This window comes from Macaca mulatta, chromosome 5 (assembly GCF_049350105.2).
Source record: "Macaca mulatta isolate MMU2019108-1 chromosome 5, T2T-MMU8v2.0, whole genome shotgun sequence".
Taxonomy (NCBI): Eukaryota; Metazoa; Chordata; class Mammalia; order Primates; family Cercopithecidae; genus Macaca; species Macaca mulatta.
Window position 1 is genome coordinate 7,455,728 of NC_133410.1, and position 25,359 is coordinate 7,481,086.

General features: G+C 45.1%; 1 protein-coding gene across 11 annotated transcripts in view; it reads left to right on the forward strand.

Moving 5' to 3' along the window:
• The window catches only part of EVC2 (EvC ciliary complex subunit 2), a 184,915-nt gene that overhangs the window by 132,756 nt on the left and 26,800 nt on the right, over window positions 1-25,359 (forward strand). For 4 of the 11 annotated variants that reach the window (XM_078003153.1, XM_015137928.3, XM_078003155.1 and 1 more), the window contains 5 exons: window positions 584-798; window positions 2,226-2,313; window positions 8,648-8,844; window positions 12,358-12,459; window positions 14,749-15,440. In XM_078003153.1, coding sequence (XP_077859279.1) covers window positions 584-798; window positions 2,226-2,313; window positions 8,648-8,844; window positions 12,358-12,459; window positions 14,749-15,016 — 870 coding nt within the window. In that variant the 3' untranslated portion in view covers window positions 15,017-15,440. Of the gene's footprint in view, window positions 1-583; window positions 799-2,225; window positions 2,314-8,647; window positions 8,845-12,357; window positions 12,460-14,748; window positions 15,441-16,324; window positions 17,683-18,845; window positions 18,938-22,033; window positions 22,185-25,359 lie in introns of those variants that run through there. The other 7 variants (XR_013417755.1, XR_013417759.1, XR_013417760.1 and 4 more) reach the window with 6 other exon arrangements.

Below are 25,359 nucleotides of genomic sequence, written 5' to 3' on the forward strand. Positions count from 1 at the left end.
ATGGTGGTGTTAGCCATGGTTGCTGTGTTCCAACTTGGCTTTCATTCATGGTGGGTGCATGCAGATACCCCACCATATGCAGTGACAGGTGCCAGCCACCAGGCACTTTGCAGACAGGGAGAAGGAGACACAGCCCTGCCCTCAAAGAGCTCACACTCTAGCAGAAAAGCACAGGACAGTGATTTCAGGTGACAGGAAACGGAGTGCATGCAAGGGGTAGTGAGTGGGCACGTGAGGAGAGGGCATCTTTGTCTCCCAAGGAACTCAGGGATCCTTTCACTGAGGAGCCCTTCACCAAGGAGGTTTTTCTTAAGCTGAGGGGTGAAACAAGACTGGGGATTGGTCAGGCAGACAGAGAAAGGCACTGCAGGTGGAGGGAACGGCCTATGTGGAGGCATGGAGGTGACACAGGGGTGAGCGATCGTGGTGCACTCACATTGCACCACGTGGCACAGCTGGATGGGGAACCAGGCAAGATAGGGTCATGCCAGGCTTGTAGCGAGACACCCAGGAGGTCAGATTTTGCCCTGCAGCCCATCCGCCTTGTGCAGTGGGGTTCACCCTCTGCCCCCTCCTTGTGTAGGAGCTCCAGGAGCTGGAGAGGAAGCTGGAGGACCAGCTGGTGCAGCAGGAGGCGGCCCAGCAGCAGCAGGCCCTGGCGAGCTGGCAGCAGTGGGTGGCCGATGGGCCCGGGATTCTGAACGAACCTGGGGAGGTGGATTCTGAAAGACAGGTCTCTACTGTCCTGCAGCAAGCCCTGAGCAAGAGCCAGACGTTACTGGAGCAACATCAGCAGAGGTACGCTGTGTGCCCCATGGTACCCGAAGATATTAGTCCCCAGCAGGCCTGGAGAACCTGCATCTCCAACTCAGCCCGACCGCACACACCTGGGCTCTCACCCTCTTGCCTAAGGTGTCATCCCATTGCTCCACACGAGCTGCTAGCTTTGTAGCGTACTCCTTCTTCCCTGACACCCTTCTTTTTTAAATTTAATATCATTGACATTTTACTAAACATAATATTTTTAAACTTTTTATTTTGAAATATAGACTCACAAGAAGTTACAAAGATAGTAGGGAGAGCGCCATATACCCTTCCCCCAGCTCTCCTTCTCGGTAACATCTGACATAATCACGGTACATGAATTGACATTGTAACAAGACAGCGGACTAGATTACAGGCCTTATTCCAATTTTACCGTAAACGTAGTATTTTATATTCTGCTTTTGTAAAATTATAAGACAGACAGACCCCTAGTCTTTTTGTTGTTCTTTATATTGTTTTTCAATTCACATTAGACACTTAGCCTTGGCTGGGGCATTAAGAATCCTTGGAAAAACACAATTTTTAACAGCTTCATAATTTTCCACTGTGAATAAAAAATGGACATGGAAAGGATTGGAGGCAAAGTCTATACACAGTGTGGTTAATTTTTGCAAACACTCGCATACACAGTAATTGGAAGGAAATAGACCAAATTTCAGATTACAGATTATTTTCTTTTATCCTACCACACTCTTCTGTGTAAATGCATCAAAGTGCAGTTCTGTCCCATTGAAATAATTGTGAGGGGGCTCAATCTGTATTGATTTGATTTAACCTGGGATTTTAGGGCATATAGTATTCATATGCTCCTGGAGGAGATGACTTGTGATCAAACTTTTGATTTGATTTGCACCTGCAGAAGATTTGGGGTGTATTAGCCAGTAAGAGCGTGAGGCAGATTCAGGAAGCTGACTTGAATTGGCCAAGGCATGTGTTAAGCAGACCCCCTCGTGTGGGCATCAGGAAGCCTCATGTGAAAAGGTGCCATCCTTTGATTCTGGGTCCACTTCAACCCAAGGGCACATGGTGGGTGTAGACCCCAGTCTTCTTGGTCATCACCATGAGGACTGATGCAGAGTTTTCAAAGCAGCATCACAGAGATCGGCCTGTAAAGCTATAGGAAAGTCTCCTTATAGCTCCCATGAAACTTTTCACTTTGAGGAGCCTTCCTCCTGGGGGACCCTCCTTGACACGTTATTTGCAAACTAGCCTAGGCAAGAAAAAGAAGGCAGTCTTTCTGGCCATCTCTTTCTGTGGACATATTTTTAAAATCATGTGGCTTAGATGTGTGCTTCTTTGTTATTTAAGTAACTAGATGATCTCATAGTATAACTTTGTAACATCCCATAGTATTACTTTATAACAAAACCGAACTCACGTATATTTTATTTTCACTCCAGTCTGAGAGAGGAGCAACAGAACAGTGTCGTGCTAGAAGACTTGCTGGAAAATATGGAGGCAGACACCTTCGCAACCCTGTGCAGCCAGGTGAGAACCGACTGGCCAGGTCTGAGGCCGCCCCTTGCCAGCACGTCATTTCATGTTTTTCTCAGAATTCACATTTCCTCACCTCCAGGATGGTGATGAAAAACCAGCCTTGGAACCTGCAGAGCAGATGTGTGCAGAGCCTCTAGCATGGGCCCAGCACACAGAGGACGCTCAATCAGTGCTAATGGCGGCAACCACAACCGTAATCACGTGTGCCCCGGTCATGTCTTTTCTGTGATTTGGCAGGCACCCAAATATTCTCCTTCTTCTCAATCTTTAACTAAGTTTAATATACAAAAAGTAGGTTCTACCAGGAACAAAGAGGGTAAGAGAAAACTGGGCCAGAGCCATCAATCAGTGAGACTGCACCCCACACTACACCTCTGAGTTGAGATCAGTCAACCTTCCTCATCCTTGGCCAGAGCTGCAGACTCACCTCCCTTCCTGATACAGAGCCCTGAGGCTGTGCGCTGAGCCTTATGCAGTCATGTACCTGTCTGCCTGCTACCATTCAGGTTTTATACACATCCTGCAATGGGCTTCCTGTGCTTCTGGTATCTGTAAGTAGCAGGAAATATGACTTCAGACGGTGGTGAATGCAAGCCACATGCCTCTGGAGAGGTGCTTGCTGATGCAGTGATATCAGGGTCATGTGCTGCGATTCTTTCCACAGTTCCTTCTCACAGTTCCAGCTGCCATAACTTTCAGAGCAAGGAGGTAAGAGGTCAAAGAACTGCCACCACGTCTGTTCTTTCTCATCAAGGAAGCAAATGCCTCCAAGTCCCTGCAGCAGATTCCCCTCACAACCTGAGAGCTGACCCTGGGCCCTGTTCGCTGCAGGGGAGGTGCGAGTCACTTACTCTCCAGCCTCCGAGAAGGGAGTCAGCAGGGAGGAGGAGTTGGGGCGCTTTTACGTGTCCAGCTGGCTGCGTCCACAGGCACACCCAGCTTCCCGAATGGATTCGTTTCCTATCACTGCTGTCACAAATGACCACCAACAGCAGCTTAGCACAGCTACAAACTTACCTTAATGTTCTGTAGGTCAGAAATCCAACATGGGTTTCTCCAGGCTAAACTCAAGGTGTTGGCAGATTTGCCTGCCTTTCAGAAGCTTTAGGGGGAGAATCTGTTTCCTGCTCACTCAAGTAATTGGCAGGGTTCAGCCCATGGTGGTTGTAGGACTGAGGTCCTTATTTCTTTGCTGGCTGCCAGCCAGGGGATATTCCTGGCTTCTGGTGGCACCTACATTCCTTGGCTCATGGCCTCCTTTCTTCATCTTCAGAGCCAGCAAGCGTCCTCATCACATCTCTCTCTGACCTAACACAGCAGGGAGGGTCTCTGCTTTTAAGGACCCACGTGGTGATTATGTTGGAACCACCTGGATAATCTAAGATAACCACTTGCCCATCCTATCTCAAGGCCCCTAACCTTACTCCCACTTGCAAAGTACCCTTCGCCTTGTAACATGACATCTTCGCAGGTCCCAGGATGGGACCATGGACATTTTGGGGAGGGGTCATTATTCTGTTGACTGTACCAAACAAGGTGCCAGTGTTAGCACTGGAGTGACAGTGTCCAAACAGGGCAGGGGAGGAGCTGGTGCTTCCTGAACACTGCCATACCCTGAGTATTGTTCTAGGCACTTCTGTCTGTTATTCATTTAATCCTTACAGAAAGATGGGAAACAGGCAGGATTCCCCGGTTTTATGAATAAAGGGACTGAGGCACAGAGGGGTGGTGAGGGTAGGAGAGCTCACCACTGCTCGTGGCGGGCTTGGGATTCAGCCCAGCGTGGTGCTGCACAGATTCGGCTCTTCCTGACCGGCTCTGAAGGGTCTGAGGCAGATGACCACTCCGGCCTGTGTCTCTGCGAAACTGGGCCATCTCCCACTCTCAACTTTGATTCCCCCGCCTTTTTCTTTGTTACTTTGAGACTTCACAGAAAGCCAGCGTCACCAGTGGAATTTCACCCAGGTTCATTTCTAGATTGTGGTTCCTTTTAAATTGTGAACTCTGTATGCATCTCAGTCTGTTTCTGCTACTATATAAAATTCCTAGACTGGATAATTTATAAAGAATAGAAATGCTTTATCAATTTTCTCACAATTCTGGAGGCTGGAAAGTCCGAGATCAAGGCACCTGCAGATGCAGGGTCTGGTGAGAACTGCTCTCTGCTTCCAAGATGGTCCCTTGTTGCTGCATCCTCTGGAGGACAGCAAAGCTGTGTCCTTATGTGGCAGAGGGAATGGGAAGGTAAAAAGGGCTAAGCTAGTTCCCTGGAGCTCTTTTATAAGACACTAATCCCATTCTTGAGGACAGAGCCCTCATGACCTCACCACCTTCAGAAGGCCCCCCTTCCTAATACAGTGGCATTTGGGGTTAAGTTTCAACATGAGTTTTGGAAGAGACACAAATGTTCAAACAATAGCATTCTGCTGAAGAATTGGCTCTATGAGGAATAAATGCTGCCAGACCGGAAGCTGTGGGCAGCAGGGAGCAGGTAGGCTCTTGTTTTTCTCTGTCCCCAACTTGGTGCTTTGTATAGTCTGCCCAATAATATCTACTCAGCTGCATTTCTTTCTTCCCAACTCCCGTGTAATAAAAAGAGTCCTCCAGAGAAACAGAACTGATAGGATGCGTCCCTGTAGAGAAAGAGATTTATTGAAGGAATTGGCTCCCATGAGTGTGGAAGCTGGTGAGTCCAAATTCTGCAGGGTTGACCTGCAGGCTGGAGACTCAGGAAGGAGGTGCAATTCGAATCCCAAGGCCATCTGCTGAAAGGATTATCTTCTGCTCAGGGCTGGTCAGCCTTTTTGTTCTCTCCAGGCCTTCAGCTGATGGGCCGAGGCCAGCCACATTATGGCAGGCAATTGACTTTCCTCAGAGTCCACCAATTTAAATGTTAATCTCATCCCAAAACGCCCCCATAGAAACAGCAAGAGGAATGCTTAACTGAGCATCTGGGCACAGTGGCCCAGCCAAATGGACACATAAAATGAACCAGCACATCCAGTCTGGAAGATGGCCACTTCACTCCCAGCTCATCGCAGATCTGCAAAAGAAATAGGTACTAAATGAACTCTGAAACAAAAGGGCCGCCACACAGGATTCAAGCACACCAGGCCCTGCACGACTCAGTACTTGAAGTTTTCTTGGGAGAAAAGGCTTGTAGATTTTATCACATACCCTAAGGCATCCCTGTGTCATAAAAAAGGCCAGCAACAATGCTCATGGAAGCCATGTTTTGCCATTTTCTTTTTGTACCAGAGAAAAGAACCATCAGAGCAGCTCAGTTCCCCATTTCTCTCTTTGTCCTTCTTCCTCCTGCTGCTCCTTCATCCTGAGGAGAGGAGCAGAGAGAAAGTAGGGAGAGAGGCTGTCCACTGGCCACTCCGGGCCTCTCTGTCACCCTCGTCTGCCTAGAGAGCTGTGTCCCTGTGTTGCTTTATGGTCCGTTTCTTTAATTTTTTTTTTTTTATTTTAATTGGGGAACAGGTGGTTTTGGTTACATGGATAAGTCCTTCATTGGTGATTTCTGAGATTTTGGTGTACCTACCACCCGAGCAGTGTACATTGTACCAATGTGTAGTTTTTTTTTGGTTTTTTGTTTGTTTGTTTGTTTGTTTTGTTTTTTGAGATGGAGTCTCACTCTGTCACCCAGGCTGGAGTGCAGTGGCACGATCTCAGCTCACTGCAACCTCCACCTCCCTGGTTCAAGCGATTCCCCTGCCTCAGCCTCCCGAGTAGCCAGGATTACAGGGACATGCCATCACGCCCAGCTAATTTTTTTGTATTTTTAGTAGAGACAGGGTTTTACTATGTTGGCCATACTGGTCTCAAACTCCAGACCTCAGACAGTCCACCCGCCTCGGCCTCCCAAAGTGCTGGGATTACAGGTGTGAGCCACCACACCCAGCCCAGTGTGTAGTCTTTCATCCCTCACCTCCCCACTCATTCTTCCCCCTGAGTCCCCAAAGTCCATTATATCATTCTTATGCCTTTGCATCCTCATAGCTTAGCTCCTGCTCATAAGTGAGAACATACAATATGTCGTTTTCCATTCCTGAGTTACTTCACTTAGAATAATGGCCTCCAGCTCCATCCAAGTTGCTGCAAAGGCCATTATTTCATTCCATGTTATGGCTGAGTAGTATTCCATGGTGTATGTGTACCACGTTTTCTTTATCCACTTGTTGATTGATGGGCACTTAGGTTGGTTCCATTATGTTTGCAGTTGTGAATTGTGCTGCTATAAACATGTATGTCCATGTGTCTTTTTCATATAATGACTTCTTTTCCTTGGGTATATACCCAGCAGTGGGATTGCTGGATCGAATGGTACTTCTACTTTTAGTTCTTTAAGGAACCTCCATACTGTTTTCCATAGTGGTTGAACTAGTTTACATCCCTGCCAGCAGTGTAAAAGTGTTTCGTTTGTGGTCCATTTCTGTCTGTAGATAGTGGCATCCCATTCAAAGCTCATGACCCATGTGGATGCTTTTTGTGTCACCAATTTTAGTAAGACTTGACCCAGTGAATTGACTTGTCTGGAGGATTACTGATCGGGGACTACTGGAACTGGAAGGGCTGTGACAATGGGCTGACCTGTCCCTACATTGACTGGTGGGATCCCAGCTATAAAGGTTTAGACCCCTGCCTCAGGAAGAGGTGAATATGCAGGGTGTTTATGAAGTTACTGTTTATCCATCTTGTATCCAACAAATGTTGGTCACTCTGTCTGTTCCAGGAACTGGATTAAGTGCTAGGGACAGAGAAGCATGTGTCACTGACTTCATCCTAAGAGCCTAGTTCCAGAGGCACACTAGGAATGGGACAGTTACAGCAGAGTTGCTTAAAACCAATGCGAGGGACACCTGACCCAGAAGATGGGATCGGGGAAGACTCATGTAGAGTCCAAAAGAATGGGCTGGAGAGAGACAGAGAGTAGCCTGGGAGAAATATACCCCAGGCTGAAGGAAGCTCATGGGTAAGGGCTTAGTGGCCTGGGCGAGCAGGATGGTCAGGGAAGAACGAGTAGTTCAGTGTGACAGTGCTGGGAGGCCATGGATGGGAAGCGTCAGGACGTGGAAGGAGCTTTGGTATTGGGAACAGCACCTTGTCCCGTGCCTTCACTGAAAGCACTTACCAAGGTCATAGTGACCCCATGTTTCCAAGTGGTCGAGTCCCTGTCTTTGTTTCTCCTGACCTCTCTGTGGTCTCTGATCCCCCAGCCCACCCTTCTGAACACATTCTTTCCTTGGCTTCTGGCACCTGGACTCGTTCCCTCCCACCGCTGGCGCCCCTGTGCAGGCCCCTTGCTGGACACTGCTCCTTCTCATGGCCTGTGTGTGTTGGACGCCTGATAGCTCTGTCTTTGGGCCTGTTTTCCTCTCCAGCTATCCAAAGTGCTGGGATTACAGATGTGAGCCACCATGCCTGGCCAAAGCTTCTAATTTTGAAATTATTTTAGATTCACAAGAAGTTACAAAGCTAGTATAGAGAGTTTCAGGGCCCTGCTCCCCATTTTCACTCAGTTTCCCCCAATGGTTCCTGTCAGACAGGATCAGAACCAGGAAGTTGACATCGATGTAAAATGTACGTATAGTTCTCTGTCATTTTTATCCTATGTACATTCATGTAACCAGCAGCACCATCATCAAGACACAGAGCTGTCAACCACCACAAAGGCCACCCTGGGCTGTCCCTTTAAGGCCACACCCACCTCCCCTGCCCCACCCCTGGCATCCACTGCCGCTCTCCAGCTTCAAGTCTCACCATGCCCCGGTGGTTCCATGCATGGAGTCACGCAGCATGAGACCTTTGGAGACCGGCTGTTTCCACTCGACATAATGCCTCTGGGATCCTTCCAGTTCTTTCTTCTGACCGCGGAGTGGTATCCTGTGGCATGGGTATAGCACAGTGTCTTTAATTGTCCACTGGTTTAGGGACACTTCTGTTGTTTCCAGAGTCCGCACTGCTCTCCTGGTGCCTAATGGCCTCACGGAATGTTGAGGAGCGGGAGGAGAAAGTACCTTCGTTTTGAATCACCCTGCTGCAGGGCTTTTGCTGTGGGGATTTGGGCACTGCCCCAGTGACTTGAGAGCAGTTGGACGGGATGGACGGAGGCTTTAGAAGGGTCCTGGGGAGCCAAGGTTGCTGACCAAATAGGTTTATTTTTTGACAGCTCTGAAAGTTCGGGAACATGTTTTCCAGACGAAGCTACTGAAATATTCATCACTCCAGGACAGAATGTCCTCAGAATGTGATAAATTAAAAATGGTGGTTCAAGTTGAGAGGCGGCCAGGATCTGAGCTCCCTCCGTTGTTTCCTGTAGGAGCTGAGACTGGCATCGTACCTGGCGAGGATGGCCGTGGTGCCCGGGGCCACGCTTCGCCGGCTCCTGAGTGTGGTGCTGCCCACGGCCTCACAGCCTCAGCTGCTGGCCCTGCTGGATTCGGGTAGCGAGAGACATCCGGACCACGCAGCTGAGGGCGATGGTGGAGCGGAGCAGGCCGATGTGGGCAGGCGGAGGTGAGTGCCGTGGAGGGGCTGCCTCCCGGGGCACGTCGCTGTCCAGAAGGGGCCCCGTGAGTCCTCGAGGTCATGGGAGGCCCATGTATTTTGCCCATACTTTCTAATTTTGTCACCAATTTATTTTTTAAATAGAATCTTAATAAGTTTATGCACAGCCATAAATATTTCATATGTGCCCATTAAAGAAAATGTAAAACATGCATAAACAAGGAAGAAGGCCGGGCGCGGTGGCTCAAGCCTGTAATCCCAGCACTTTGGGAGGCCGAGACGGGCGGATCATGAGGTCAGGAGATTGAAACCATCCTGGCTAAAACGGTGAAACCCCGTCTCTACTAAAAAATACAAAAAAAAAAACTAGCCGGGCGTGGTGGCGGGCGCCTGTAGTCCCAGCTACTTGGGAGGCTGAGGCAGGAGAATGGTGTAAACCCGGGAGGCGGAGCTTGCAGTGAGCTGAGATCCGGCCACTGCACTCCAGCCTGGGTGACAGAACAAGACTCCGTCTCAAAAAAAAAAAAAAAAAAAAAAAGGAAGAAGAGAGAGAAATATCCATGGTTTTACCACCTGGAAAAATGACTGTTAGCATCCTGTTACATTTCTTCCTCCAGAATGTGTTTCTCTGCAAGTGTGGGAGCATGTGTTTGTGTGTTGGTACGTGTGTGTGTGTTGTGCATGTAAATATGTGTATTTGTCAAGTGTGGAGTGCACACACTGTGGATACAGCCTTGCTACATTCTGCATTTCAGAATCTTATAGCAGAAGCGATTTTGCTCCTTACCTTTTAACGCTCATGCAAACATCCCCCTATATAATTCTTATCCCATCACTAGATTATATTTCCTCCTAGTGTTATTAATTTAAATTTTATTCTTTCAACGTAATTGACACTGGCACAGGTGGATATTATTTTTACTGGCTCCTCATGCTAATGGGTGCAGCATAGAGCATGTAACTGTCATTCTGTCACTGGACATTCGGTTTGGGCCCATTTTTTCCTTAATTATGGGTAACTCTGCATAGACAGTCTCCTTTAAGATGGGGCCCCACGTGTGAATTTGGTCAGTAAAGGTTCTCTATGGGGAAAGGCAGGAAGGGGTGTGGAGTAAGGCGGGTTTAGGGGGCAGCCAGCAGTGCCCCTTGAGAATGAAGTAGGTGGGGAATGAGGCTGCAAGGAAAGCCATGGCCAGGATGAAAATGTTGAGCACCAGGCTGCAGAGCTCACAGCCTCAGCAAGGATGCAGAGGAGGCCGGGAGGGCATCTGGGAGCCCGAGAGCATGCTGAACTGTCATGATTGTGTAGATAGCATTTGTCCGGAGAAAAGGGGTAATGTTTTCCTTATCAGAGATACTTTTTATCAGAGTATCTGACTCAAAAAGCCAAGAAGCACTGCAGAGGGTGAATAGAGTCTGACTGGGGTGAGGGGGAGGGTGGGGAAAAGGGAACAATAGCCGCGGGTGTGGGCAGGAGGCTACAGGGGCGAGGAGCCTTCCTAGTGGCTTTGGGGCCCAGCATGGTCAGGAAGTGGGATGTGGACCGCAGTTAGAGGGCTGGGTTTAGTCTAGTCAGAGGGCTGGGTGTGGGCGTGGTCAGAGGGCTGGGTGTGGAAATGGTCAGAGGGCTGGCTGTGGGTTGAGGTCAGAGGGCTGGGTTTGGGCATGGTCAGGGGCCTGAGGTCAGAAGGCTGGCTAGGTGTTAGGGGCCAGAGGTCTGGTTGTGGGTGTAGTCAGAGGGCTGGGTGTGGGCTGGTCAGAGGAACAAGAGGGAGCCACAGGGAGGCCACCTCTGCCAAACTGAGTGTCCAGTGACAGGATGACAGTTACATGCTCTATGCTACGCTCCTCCATGGAATATTAGGAGCCAATCGTATTAATATTATTAATAATATTAAAAATAAAACCAGGTTTTGCAGCCTGGTTTTCCCAGTGCACTGTTTGCCTGCCTGCACAGACATGTAGGTGGCAAGTATTCAAGGAGGTGACTCTGGAGTAGGAACGTGTGTGGCTGCAGGGAGGCCACTTGCGCCTGCCTGCCACCCCTGTGGACCTTGTTTTTGGTGCTTCCCCTGCAGCCAGCTTAGTTTGGGAGGCTGGTGGGGAGAGATGGACAGGCTAAGCTGGGACGAGGCCAGAGGGCTTGAGGTCAGTGTCACCATGGGCATGAGCATGGCCTTTCTTTGCCCAGCCTCATGGCCGGGCAGCCTGGATGACTCAGGAGTCCCAAGCCACTAACCCAGTCTCTGAGGGCAAGGCATACACTATTCTTGTGTCCCCAGCACCTGGCATCTGGCCATTACATCAGTTACGAGTCTTGGGTTTCAAGCAATAGGAACTGCATAGTTAAACCAAGCAAGAATGGGTTGTATTGAGGGCCATGTCAGAATCCAGGAAAGAGCCAGTGCTCAGGCCCCAGCAAGGGCAGGGCCAGGGAAGCACTCGGGGCGTCCTCTCTGGGGTGCTGCCTTCAGAGGACTGCCCTTCTCTGCTCCAGGAGTTAGACTCCTGGGAGACGACCTGCCTGGCCCAGTGTGGGAGAGGCTCCATCTCCACCACCAGCTGGGCAGGTGTGAGCTGCCAAGGCAGGGGAATGAGTCTAGCACTTCCTTTATAGACTGGACACCTCCCACTCTCCCGGGCAACACTCTCCAATGCCCTCTGCTTCAGTCTAGGACCACACACCTTCGTGGCTTTAGGGCTCCCTGCCTAGCCCACCTTCCAGGCTTCCCCTGTGCTTTCCCAAGTTCTGTATTTGTATATGCATAAGGCACTTGTGGAGCTCCCACTGTGTCCTCTGTCTTAGGTACTAGGGCTATGCAGTGGGTAAGTGACAAAGCCTTGCCTGCGCAGAGCATTCATCCCAGTGGGGGAGGCAGCCAGTATGTAAGTCAGCGCACAGGTCCCATTCCTTCGTGAGTGCCCCAAGGGCTCCCTTTGCTCATCTCCCCCAATCCCAGTCAGCTTTCTTCTGTCTGTGATCCCCTAGACTTGGCCCCTTGAGGGCAGAGGTTGCGTCTTGATGAGGCTGGAGAAGGCGTTTGATGGATCTGCAGTGAATGAGTGAAAGAATAAATGGCGAATGCTTTGGGGATGCAGGAGTCCTAGTGGCAACCAAAGGTGGCATTGAGAGATGGGTAGGATTACTCATCACTTAAAGATTCTATTCTTTTTTTTTTTTTTTTTTTTTGAGACGGACTTTCCCTCTGTTGCCCAGGCTAGAGTGCAATGGCGCAATCTCGACTCACTGCAACCTCTGCCTCCCAGGTTCAAGCAATTCTCCCTGCCTCAGCCTCCTGAGTAGCTGGGATTACAGGTGCCCACTACCACACCCAGCTAATTTTTGTAGTTTTTAGTAGAGACTGAGTTTCACCATGTTGGCCAGGCTGGTCTTGAACTCCTGACCTCAGGTGATCCGCCCACCTTGGCCTCCCAAAGTGCTGGGATTACAGCCGTGTGCCACCACACCTGGCCAAAGATTCTATTCTTTTTGAAACTATAAGACTTGCTTTTTGCCTGCAGGAAACACCAGAGCTGGTGGCAAGCCTTCGACAGCAAACTGCGAGGAAATCTGATAAGCAGAGGATTAGAAAAGATGCTGTGGGCCCGCAAGAGAAAGCAGAGGTAATGATGGGCCGCTGCCCGTGTGGCGGGGGAGCGGGTGAGCTAAGCTGCTTGTGGGCCAGGCTGGGGAGGCAGGAGATGACAAGGAAAAGGAGGTTGCTGCAAACAGACAAAGATTTGTGACCCTGAAGACCACAAATCTTTATTCAGTGGGCCGAGTTTAGAAGCTGAAGATGGGCTTGTGGCTAGCAGTGAGAGAATGTTCTCAATATTTATTAACATTTAAATTACTGTATTTATTTTAGCTAATGGCTATCTTTAATGGAATATAATTAGAAGAATTCCTTATAGCTACTGTTCACAAAGCCCTTTCATGTCTTGCTGCACTGAGCCTTCCAGACAGTGGGGATGATAAAATGGAAGCTCAGGGAGGTCACAACAAGAGGCCCCAGGCCAGCAGCTGGTAAACAGTGGCCATGAGATCCGGGGCTGCCTCACTGACCCCTTTATTTCCTTAAACTTCCAGCCTTGCGCTTTTTACCTTCACCCCAGTGCCTTTTTCCTTAGTTGTGGCTGTCACACACTTAGAGAACAGAAGCAAGTGAGGGGCAGAGTAGTCTTAAATTGCTGCAAAGTGTTGACCGGTGTCTCCTGTGATTCCAGCTAGGGAAGATGTAGAAACAAAAAGCAACATCAGGTAGATTCATAGGCGGTTAAACAGTGATATCAGTGTGTGCGTGGTCTTAAATTGCTGCAAAGTGTTGACCAGTGTCTCCTGTGATTCCAGCTAGCGAAGATGTAGAAACAAAAAGCAACATCACGTAGATTCACAGGGGGTTAAACAGTGATGTCAGTGTGTACTCCGGAAACAGTGGCTGTTCAAGGGACGTGTCTACCTCAGTCCTGCCCCTTCCACAATTTCTCAGAGCTCAGTTGAAGGCGCTGAGACCAAGCTTCATGGATTGTTCGTGATAAAAAGCTTGGAACCATTAGTAGCCTGGTTATCGTAATATAGTCTTAGATAAGTTAGATCAGGATATTGGCCAAGAGAAGTACATGCAGTCCTAGATAAAGAAAATTAAATTCGTTTTATAGAACTCTGAAATATTCCATTAGGGACATTCCTAGGCTGCACTAATAGAAGTGGAGTGGATACAGATCAAGAGACACGATGGTCCCACTGTCCTGGCTCCCTCTGTGGGCCTTTGCTCTGCCTAGAGGCACCATGGATCCATGGCTGAGAGATGGAGCTGGGTTTGAATCCTTGTGCAGACTTACTAGCTGCAAGGGCAGTAATTAGTGGTGATGGCAATGGAGCGGAATCTACCACATGCCTTCTGGGAGGCTCAGCAAGCCTGCAGTGACATGGAGCAGGTGCATCCCCAGTGACATGGCCTTGTCCTGCCCTGCTTGGGCAGAGAGCAAGCGCTGTGGCTTTCAGGATGTATAGGGCTCTTGGTGGTGGTCACCATCATTATCAAGAGCAGCCTGGGAGTCAGGGGTTGGACTGCCCATGGCCAGGATTCCAGCAACCTTTTTATGGGACATTCTCAAAGTGTGCCACAGTCTACTATGGCAAACACATTTTGCCTGACTTCTAACTGTTGCTTTGTAACCAGTTTTCACCAGCCTGCTTTTAGGGTGAGGCCCATAGGTGTACTCATAAATGTTTAACAATTGGCTGGTGGGGAGGCGGGCAGTGGTTTCTGATTGGTAGCATTTGCCAGTGTCCATGGTATAGGTATTCCCACCATGGCTGATCTGATGTCACACTAACAACATGACGACAGTTTGCAAAACCCCTGAAAATGGTCCAGGTGTGGTGGCTCACGCCTGTAGTCCCAGCACTTTAAGAGGCCGAGGTGGACGGATCATGAAGTCAAGAAATCAAGACCATCCTGGCCAACATGGTGAAACCTCGTCTCTATTAAAAAAAAATACAAAAATTAGCTGGGCGTGGTGGCACGCGTGGGTAGTCCCAGTTACTCAGGAGGCTGAGGCAGGAGAATCTCTGGAACCCAGGAGGCGGAGGTTGCAATGAATCAAGGTCGCACCATTGCACTGCAGCTGGGCAGCAAGAGCGAAACTCCATCTCAAACAAAACAAACCAAAAAACTCCTGAAAATGGAATGGTCATGAGCCAGGAAGAGCTGACTACAGTGCACCGCTGTTACAGGCTTCAGCTAATTCTACAGCAATCTGGTGACCAAGCGGGAAAATAACCTTTCTTTAAAATGGCACTGGGTTGGGGAATTCAGGACCCAGAGAGAGATTCTCTCGGAGAACTCAGAACACTCCAGCGGGTACATTGCCAAAAATGTTGAATTTGATCTTTTGTTCTTTCTTTAGCATATTAAAGAAGTCGTGTCTCCCTCTCAGAGAGAGGATGATATTCTCTGGAAAAGGAAGTTGGCCACACCTGTCACTGGAGCCCATTGGCGAACTGGCCCCTGTACCCATTGTCGGGGCAGAAACCATTGATGTATTAAACACAGGAGAGAAGCTCTTTATATTCAGAAATCCAAAGGAGCCAGAGATTTCGCTGCATGTTCCTCCCAGGAAAAAGAAGAACTTTCTGAATGCCAAAAAGGCCACGAGGGCCTTGGGCATGGACTAGCCCCAGGGAAAGCCCCGCGGGAGCATCTGAAGACAGAAGGGATTATTTTCTCCTGCCCACCAGTGTTGTCTGTTTATAATGTACAACTCACAAGTATAAATTGCACATGCAGAAGGCACAGAGCCCCCAACGCATGCAGACTTTCACGGACTCGGTTTAATCTTGTCTCATGAATTTCCAGATGGCCCACTCTCCTCCGTATCACAAGGACATAAACACTCCGTCCTTTCAGCCTCACCTCCCAGGGCCCTGGAGGAGACCCCCACCCTGCGATCCACACCCCATCCTCCGCTGCATAAGGTATGGACTGTGCGGTGACAGCCAGATTCTCTGCTGTTATGTTTTGTATTTGTTATATATTCTATTTTTATAAAGGGAACTTAAAAAAATAAATGTGTTTTGCACAAAGCTCTTTATAACAAAAGCCATGTTTGCTTTATGTAGCAAGCATTTATTTGTAATTGTGTCTTGCGTTTTGTTCCCTGTGTGGTGTTCAATAGAGAGATTCACCCTCCATCACTCCAGTTGCCAAAACATGTGCCAGCTCCTGGGGTCTACCGTCACCAATTCAAATCAGGGTTATTTTCCCATTTTACAAATGAGGAAATTCAATGGCATAGAAAACTGACGTGGTTTTTACAAGATCATAAAGCTCATAAATAGCAAAATCAAGATTCACACTTTATGGCCCCCAAACCTTATCCTTTCTCCTGGCCTTGATCCATGGACACATAACAGCCCTCACACAGTTACCTATAAACAGACTCCATACAAGTGCTTGTGTTTTATCAAGTGCTTGTGTAAGTGCTAACCCTTCTCATCCACACAGCAGTGCGTGAGGCCGGTGATGGGTCACTAGGGCTGGGCCACATCACGGTATCAGCCAGGCAAATAGTACAATTACAATGGGTATTTTCTGACAGTAGGGGATGATTAGGATGAGAGTCCTCTCACCAGCAAGGGAAAAGAGGGATGATTGATAAAAAAAAATCACACATCTTTCACATGAGAGTTGCTGCTAGACCTTTCCAACAACTTTACTTTTTAATGGTCACTAATATCCCCAGCAAGGTGAGTATCCCTATTCCCATTTTACTGCCAAGGAAGCTGAGACTCAGAGTTTAGAGAATTTGCCTATAATCAAACCACCTATACGGGAGGAATCCTGAGTCTTCTAACTAAAATGCTATCTGCCTTGGATGTCCCGTTTCCATTGGCAACCAGAAGACCAAGTCTTATTTGCAGTTTCCCATCAGCATGCATGCAGCACCGTGACAAGGACCTTTGCTGGGGTTGCATTTCTCCCAGGGGACAGCAACCGTGCACCGTCTTCAGTTGCCACTTGACTACATGGCTACACTGGCAGGAAGGTGCAGGTAAACGGTTTGAATGCAGGAGAGAAGAGATGATGGTGCCGGTTTTCCCATCCATCAGAAGGTGCAGTGGGCCTCGAGTGAGGACAGAGAAAGAGGAGTGATTTTTACACACAGGGCAGCAGAGTGGAGAATGCATGGTCTTGGGAATAAGCAGACTGGAGTTCTCATCCTGCACCACTGCTTGATGGCCACGTGTTCTTGGCAAGCAGATACAATTGGATCTGTAAAGTCCACCACATCTATGTCCTTCTCCAGCTTTTTAAGGTAATTGTCTGCATTTCTGATAATTTCCTGTTTCTACAAGGGCTCTGCTAGAATTATGCGTAGTTGAAAGTAGGTTGCATGCAAAGATTTCAAAAAAATGGCTCAAAATTACAGGCTGAAGCCTGATTGAAGAGGCTGTTAGCAACAACAGGAGGTGCCCAAGCTGCTCAAAATCTAGCAGTGGAACCTAATTACAACTCCTTATGTTAATAGAGAAAGACTAACTACTGATTTACCTTGTGTAAACTCACTGCACAAAAAATGCCAGCATGTGTTGGGGAAAGCCTGTGTTTCTGGAGTCAGATTGACCAGGTTTAAATGTGGCTCTACAACTTTTTAGCAGTCATTTTACTGCTCTGAACTTCAGTCTCTGTATCTGTAAAACAAAGGTCCTGATGCCTTATTTTACAGGAGGGATGTTGTAAAGAGTGAAGATACTAGATATTATGTCTATAATGTCTGATGAAATGTTGGTGTGCAATAAGGTAGCTTATTTATTTTATTATATTTTAACATCTTTACAAAAATCTATCTGATATGTTTTGGCTCTGTGTCCCCACCCAAATCTCACCTTGAATTGTGATCCCCATAATCCCCGCATGCCAAGGGCAGGACCAGGTGGAGGTAATTGGATCATGGGAGTGGTTTCCCCCATACTGTTCTCATGAGCGAGTCTCATGAGATCTGATGTTTTATAAGTATCTGGCATTTCCCCTGCTGGCACTCCTTCTCCTTCCTGCTGCCCTGTGAAGAAGGTGCTGTTCTTCTCCTTCGCCTTCTGCCATGATTGTAAGTTCCGTGAGGCATTCCCAGTCATGTGGAACTGTGAGTCAATTTAACCTCTTTTCTTTATAAATTACCTAGGCTCATGTATTTCCTTACAGCAACGTGATAATGAAGTGTTTCTTTCATTCCTTTTGCCATTCTAGGTGAAGGCTATTTTCTTGAAGGGCTGTATCTTCACACAGAAGCCTACTCATGAGAGAGAAGCTCCAAGGAACTTGGATTTAGAGGACTTGAGCTCAGGTTTGGGCTTTGTTACTTAAAAGTGGGGCAAAGTTGAGAAATTTACTAAGCCTGTCTGGGGGCTCAGCTCCCTGTGTATTCTGTCTTCAAGGAGTTTGATCTAGTTGCATTGACTAACACAAAAATAAATAATTGGTAAATACAAGTTGTAAGACACACATACAAAAATCCTGCCGTGGGAATTTGGGAGTGAGGTCAAACCTGGCAGGGGTCAACTGGGGACAGCTTTGTGCTTACGACTCCTCCACATTTCCACACTGCACTCTTTGGAAGGAAGTCACTATGAGCAGCACACATTTAAGGAATGGGGACGTAAGTCTACCTCCTTGAGGGTAAAGTGTCTACATAGATAATTTGGAATTTTGCATGGGAGATGATCTCCTCTCCATTTATTTTTTCAATTATTTATTTCTATTGGTGTGGACTCATGGATATTTATTTTATACTTTGAGTTATAATCCAATAATAATTTGTTGCTCTAATTGTTCCAGCTTTCAACATTGGGAGCTCTTTCTGTTGTCTCCCATATCCCTTTAACATAACCCCATCAGTGCAGATTTTTAAGTTTTTCTGAGTACTTCCTTATTTTCTGGCACTAGAAGATGTTCTAAAAGGTGAGCATTATAAAAGATAAGCACTAAAAAAGATTCTCATCTTTTATGTTTCCAGTCCTAGAATCAGACATTCTCCAAGGAGTCTGATTCCTTTTGTTGGAGAATGGTATTAGAAACTAAACTCTGAGCCCTAGATGTGCTTATTGCTACTGGAGTGTTGTTACTTCTAGGCCCTCTAAGCTGACAGAGCAAGAAAGTATATGTGTGCTTACTAACCTGTTTATATACACATGTCCAGTAATACTTTCATATGTAATAATCTGTGTCTATATTATGCTGAATATGAATTTACTGATGTCTCCAACACAAATCTATTGCCACATGGATCATTCTGGCCTTCTCTCCTTTTCTTTTTTATTATTATTTTTTTGAGACATGGTCTTATTCTGTCACCCAGACTGGAGTGCAGTGGTACAATCACAGTTTACTGCAGCCTTGACTTTCTGAGTTTAAGTGATCCTCATACCTCAACCTCCCAAGTAACTGGGACTACAGGTGCATGCCACTGCACCTAGCTAGTTTTGTTTGTTTGTTTGTTTGTTTCTGTAGGGATGGGTTCCCACTATGTTGTCCAGGCTGGTCTCAAACTCCAAGACTCAAATGATCCTCCCGCCTTGGCCTGCAAAGTGCTTGGATTACAGGTATAAGCCACCACACCTGGCCCTTCTCCTCTCCATTCCAACAGTGAAAAACGTGGCTCCCATCATTTCCCAGCCATTTACTTAAGTGGTCAGGTCCACTACATGTGTGGAGCATCATCAGGGTTTTGATAACCTGGACCCATGTGGGAAACAGATTTCTCAGTAGAGTACTTATGTGCAGTTTCTTTTGCATTTAAAGACTTCACTCATTTCCAAAGTTACTTAGGTCGGCATCTTTTTCTTCCAACCTCTTCAGTGAAGTTGTTTCTTACATTTGAAATGCAGTTAGATTATTTTGACACATTCTGCATTGCTTCATGGAATTCTCTGGATTTCTTAAATGATTTTTTTAATCTGCATATGATAAAGTCAATTTTGCATTGACATGGCACTATGTATTTGTTAAAATGATTGTATAAAATGATATAAATTTGTATAAAATGATATATAATCATTTTAACAAGCACATATTGCCATGTATCCATAATTACACTATCATACAAAGTAGTTTTACTACCCTAAACAACTTCCTGTGTTCCACACGTTCAATCTTTACCTCCTCCACCTGAACCGCTGGCAATCACTGATCATTTTACTATCTCTAGAGGTTTTGCCTTTCCTAGAATGTCCTTATAATCGGAATTTGTCAAAGGTCAGTTAACTGTATTTGTGTGGGTCTATTTCTGGGCTCTCTGTTCTGTTCCAGTGATCTGTGTGCCTGTTCCTTCACCAATTACATACTATCTTGATTACTGTAGCTATATAATAAATCTTGAAATTAGTATGAGTTCTCCAACGTTGTTTTTCTTTAGCATTGTTTTAACTCTGTAGGTCTTTTGGCATTCCATATAAACTTTAGGATCAGTTTGTCATTATCTGCAAAATAACTTGCTGGAATTTTGATTGATATTCTGTAAAGATCTATAGATTCCATAGGTCAGGTTGGGAAGAATTGACATCTCCATAGTATTGAATCTTCCAAATCATGAATATGAAATATTACTCCTCCATTTGTCTAGATCTTTTGATTTCCTTCATCAGAGTTTTATACTTTCTGGATACAGATCCTGTACATATTTTTAGATTTAAACCTGATTATTTTATTATTTTAGGTGGTATTTTAAATGGTATTTTTAACATTTCAAATTCCAATAATTTATTTCTGATATATAGGAAAGCAGTCAATTTTTGAACATTAACCTTGTATCCTGCAACCTTACTATCCTCACCAATTAGTTTCAGGGGTTTTTCGTTTGTTTGTTTTTGGTCAGTTCTGAAGTGTTCTGTATAGACAATTAAATTGTCATCTGAGAACAAAGACAATTTTATTTATTCCTTTCCAATTTGTATATGTTTTATTTCCTTTTCTTGTCTTATTGCACTAGCTAGGATTCCCATATGATATTGAATAGAAGTAGAAAGAGCACATCTTGGCCTTCTTCTTTTTTTTTTTTGAGATGGAGTCTCACTCTGTCCGAGGCTGGAGTGCAGCGAGGCTGGAGTGCAGTGGCCGGATCTCAGGTCACTGCAAGCTCTGCCTCCCAGGTTCACGCCATTCTCCTGCCTCAGCCTCCCGAGTAGCTGGGACTACAGGCGCCCACCACCACACCCAGCTAATTTTTTGTATTTTTTTAGTAGAGACGGGGTTTCACTGTATGAGCCAGGATGGTCTCGATCTCCTGACCTCGTGATCCACCTGCCTTAGCCTCCCAAAGTGCTGGGATTACAGGCGTGAGCCACTGCGTCCGGCCATCTTTGCCTTATTCTTGATCTGAAGAGGAAGCATCCAATTTCTCATTATTTAAGTATGAGATTAGATATAGGTTTTTTGTGTATTTTTTATCAAGTTGAGGAAGTGCCTCTCTATTGTGTGCTGAGAGATTTTATCATATATGTTTATTGAATTTCATCAAATACATTTCTGTATCAATTGATAGGATTTTTTTTCTTCAGCCTGTTGATGTGATGTATTCCATTAAATGATTTCAGAATGTTGAACTAGGCTTGCATAGGGAATAAATCCCACTTGGTCATGGTATATCATTCTTTTTATAAATTATTGGATTTAATTTGTAAATATATTTTTCAGGATTTGTTCATCTATGTTCATGTGAGATATAGGTCTCTAGTTTTCCTTTCTTGTATTTTCTTTATCTGTTTTTTGTATTACAGTTATACTCACCATGTGAGTTAGGAAGTATTCTTTCTGCTTTTACTTTCTAGAAGAGATTATGGAAAATTGATATTATTTCTTCCGTAAACGTTTACTAAAATTCACCAGTAAAATGACCCGAATCTGGAGCTTTCTTTTCTTGGAAGGGTACCAATTATAGATTAAGTTTCTTTAACAGATATAGGTTTATTTAGTTTATCTCCCTCACGTTGTGTGAATTTTTGTAGTTTGTGTCTTTCAAGGGATTCATTCATTTCACCTAAGTTACCAAAATTATGGGCATAGGGTTGGTCACAGCATTCTTTTATGATGCTTTTACTGTCCATGGGATCAATAGTGAGACTGCTCTTTCATTTCTGATATTGGTGATTTGCGTATTTTCTTTTTGTTGTTTTTTGTTTGTTTGTTTTTTATGGTTAGTTGGGTTAGCTGTTTGTCAATTAGATTGATGTTTTCAGAGAACCAGCTTCTGGTTTCATAAAATGTTCTCTATTGTTTTCATCTTTGCTGATTTTTGCTCTATTTTTTATTATCATTTTTTTCTGATTGCTTTAGCCTTAAATTGCTCATTTTTCTTTAGTATCCTAAGGTGGAAGTTTAGATTATTAATTTTACATCTTTATTCTTTTTTTATTTATGCATTTAATAGTATAAATTTCCCTTTAGACAATACTTTAACTGCAATACACAAATTGGGGTAAGTTGTATTTTCATTTTCATGTGGTTCAAAATATTTTTACCATTCTCTTGAGACTTCATTGTCCCATGTGTTGTTTAGAAATGTGTTATTTAATCTGCATATATTATGGTATATTCTATTTATTTCTCTTTTATTGATTTCTAGTTTAATTATATGGTGATCTGAGAGCATATTTTGTATAATTTCTATTATTTTAAGTTTGTCTTTTTTTTTTTTTCCGGAGACGGAGTCTCACACTGTCACCCAGGATTGAAGTGTGGTGGTGCAATCTTGGCTCACTGAAACCTCCGCCTCCCGGGTTCAAGCAATTCTCCTGCCCCAGCCTCCTGAGTAGCTGGGATTACTGCCTGCCAGATGCCTGCCACTGTACCTGGGTAATTTTTTGTATTTTTAGTAGAGATGGGATTTCAGTATGTTGGCCAGGCTGGTCTTGAACTCCTGACCTCGTGATCTGCCTGCCTCGGCCTCCCAAAGTGCTGGGATTACAGGAATGAGCCACCATGCCCAGCCATTAAGTTTGTTGTTATGTGGCCTATCTTGGTGAATGTTTCAAGCAAAGTTGAGAAGATTTTATATTCTGTACTTACAGAAGAGATTATTCTGTAACTGTTAGATCAAGTTGATTGAGAATGCTGTTCAGGCCAACTATGTTCTTACCGATTTCTTGCCTGCTTAATCTGTGAATTACTGAAGGAGGGGTGTTGAAGTTTCCAACTATAGTAGTGGATTTGTGTATGTTGAATTTGCATATATTGTTAAAAATATTGTGTAAATTTTTCCTTGCACTTCTATCATATTACACCTTATATATGGTGATGAATTGATCCCTTTACCATATATATGTATTCTGCTTCTTTTTCCTTAATTTTCTTGTTCTGAAGTCTCTTTTGCCTCAAGGCAATATAGCTATCCCAGCTCTCTTTCAATTAGTGTTAGCAAGGTATATCTTTCTCCATCCATTTACTTTTCCATTTACTTTTAACCTGTCTCCATTTTTATAATTAGAGTGGGTTCCTGGTAGACAACATATATTTGGATCTTTTTTAAAAATGCATCTGACAATCTCTAATAGATGTTTTTAGTCCATTCACATTTTAAGTGCTTATTAGTATAGTTGGATTAATATCAGCCATGTTTCAAGTGTTTTCCATTCACTGCTGAATTGCTTGTTTCCCTCCCTTCCCTTTTTCTCCTTTCTCTGGTTTTGATTAATCATTTTCTCTTACTCCATTTTATCTCCTCTCTTAAAATATCAATTATACTTAAAATGATTTTGGGGCTGTACTTATTTCCCTTTTATCCCCTTTTATATATTGACCTTCTATGGAGATGACGACTCAACTCTCCTTCTTATACACATGCATGTGCACACACACACGCACACACACACACACCCGTCCTCTCTCTAGTTATCTAATTCAATTAAAGCACAGTTTTAAGTAAATATTTGGCATTTACAACATGAATAACTAATAAATTTTTATGTTTAGCTGAGCCACATAGTGCATTTGAATTAAATACATTTCCTTCTTTGTGTAACTTTTTGTTTTTATTAGAGTTAATAGTTGGCTTGTGAAAAAGGACTCATCTTTTGGAGATGCACACAAATATTTATGGATGAAATTATATGTTATCTGGGATTGGCTTCAAAATATTCTGGAAGGGCTTCTGGCTATGATAGACTTAATGTATTCCCAGTCTTCTCTGTCTCCAAGCTGTGACCTTCACAAGTGTTTCTTAGCTTCTCTTCAGTTCCCTCAAGTGAGACAGGAAAGACTGAGGGGGCTGGAGCCAGGAAAATGTCTTCCCTCTGGCCGTGTGGTGGGGAAGGGGATAAGGTCTGTTAAAGTCATGCAGATGCTTCAGGCCTATTATACAATGCTTGCTTTTCTACTCTTTCTCCCGGAGCCACTGGGGGATTTTTCTTATCCCTATCGTGAGCATCTGGTGAGGTTGCTATCGGTAAAACCAAACAAGGTGTGAGGGTCTCCCTAAGACTCTAGGCCCTTACAGTTTTTTCCTGAACTTCTAACATTTCTTACAGGGCAAGTTATGGGAGTCTACTTTCAGCCCTCAGCAATTCATCAAAATGACCATGAAGTTTTCTTACTGGTTATGGTTCCAGCAGCTTCTAACTCCAGATAAGCAGGACTCAGCTGTGATGCTGCAGGTGAGCTTGTCTTTCCAGATTTGGAGGTAGTGGCTGGCTTTGTGATCTCAGTTCTCAGATGGGTCCAAGAAAAGACACTGATTTTCAGTTTTCTCAACTTTTTCCTTGTCCTGTGAGTGGGAGCACCAATCCCAGCTCTTTACATGTTGGGACTGAAACTGGAAGTGGCGTGATTCCTTTTTCTGTCTTCCATTTCTCTCGTCATCATATTCCTATTTTTTCCTCCAATTTTCCTCTGGTTGCCAATTTGCCAACAAATATGGCAATGCATATTTGTTGTTGCAATGTCCTCACTTGTGAATTCTTTCATTTCTGTCATTTCCAGGTCAGTTACTGTTGATGAACTTTTGTTATGCATATGGGTAATCTTTTCCTGCTTCTTTGCATGTCTGGGGATTTTTTATTGCTTGCATACATTATTGGGTGTTGGATTTTATTGGATACTTGTAAATAGTTTTGGGTTTTGTTCTGGCATGCTGTGAAGTCTATTTGGATCAGTTGAATTGATTAAGGCTTTATTTTTTCTTTTAACAGCTTGAGATGTAATTTATATATTCTAGAGTTCACTCATTTAAAGTGAACAGTTTAACTTTGGTATTTTGAGAGTTGTGCAATCGAAACTATAATCTAATTTTCAAGAAATTTTATTACTCTTTCAAAAATCTTGTATCTGCTTATAGTCACTCCCCTAAAACTTTATGTTCCTGCCTACCCTCATCCCAGCCCTAGAGACTTTTTGTCTCTACAGATTTGTTGAGACTTGGTCTTTAGCTTTGTCATGGTTAGGTCCAGAGTTAATTTATTCCCAGTATTAAGGCAATGATATGGTTTGGGTCCATGTGCACCACATCTCATGTTGAACTGTAATCTCCAGTGTTGGAGGTGGGGCCTGGTGGGAGGTGATTGGATCATGAGAAAACCATTTCTCATGAATGGTTTTGCCCCGTCCCCTTTGGTACTGTCCTCACAATAGCGAGTGAGTGCTCGCAAGATCTGTTGTGCTTAAAAGTGTGTAGCACCCACCCCCACCAACCCCACTTGCTCCTGCTCCTGGCATGTGAGACATGCCTGTTCCCCTTCTCCTTCTGCCATGATTTGGTTTCCTGAGACCTCCCTAGAAGCGGAGCAGATGCCAGCATCTTGCTTTCTGTATAGCCTGTGGAACCACGAGCTAATTAAGCCTCTTTCCTTTATAAATTACCCAGTCTCAGGTATTTCTTTATAGCAATGTGAGAAAGGACCAATACCAGCAATTTCCATCAGAGAGCTCTAGCTGATCTATCACACACCAGAAGGAAGATGAAATATTTCTGGCTCTTTGTGAACTTTGGGAATTGCTTGGAACTACTGTTTCGTGGTTCTTTTCCTGCTCTGATAGT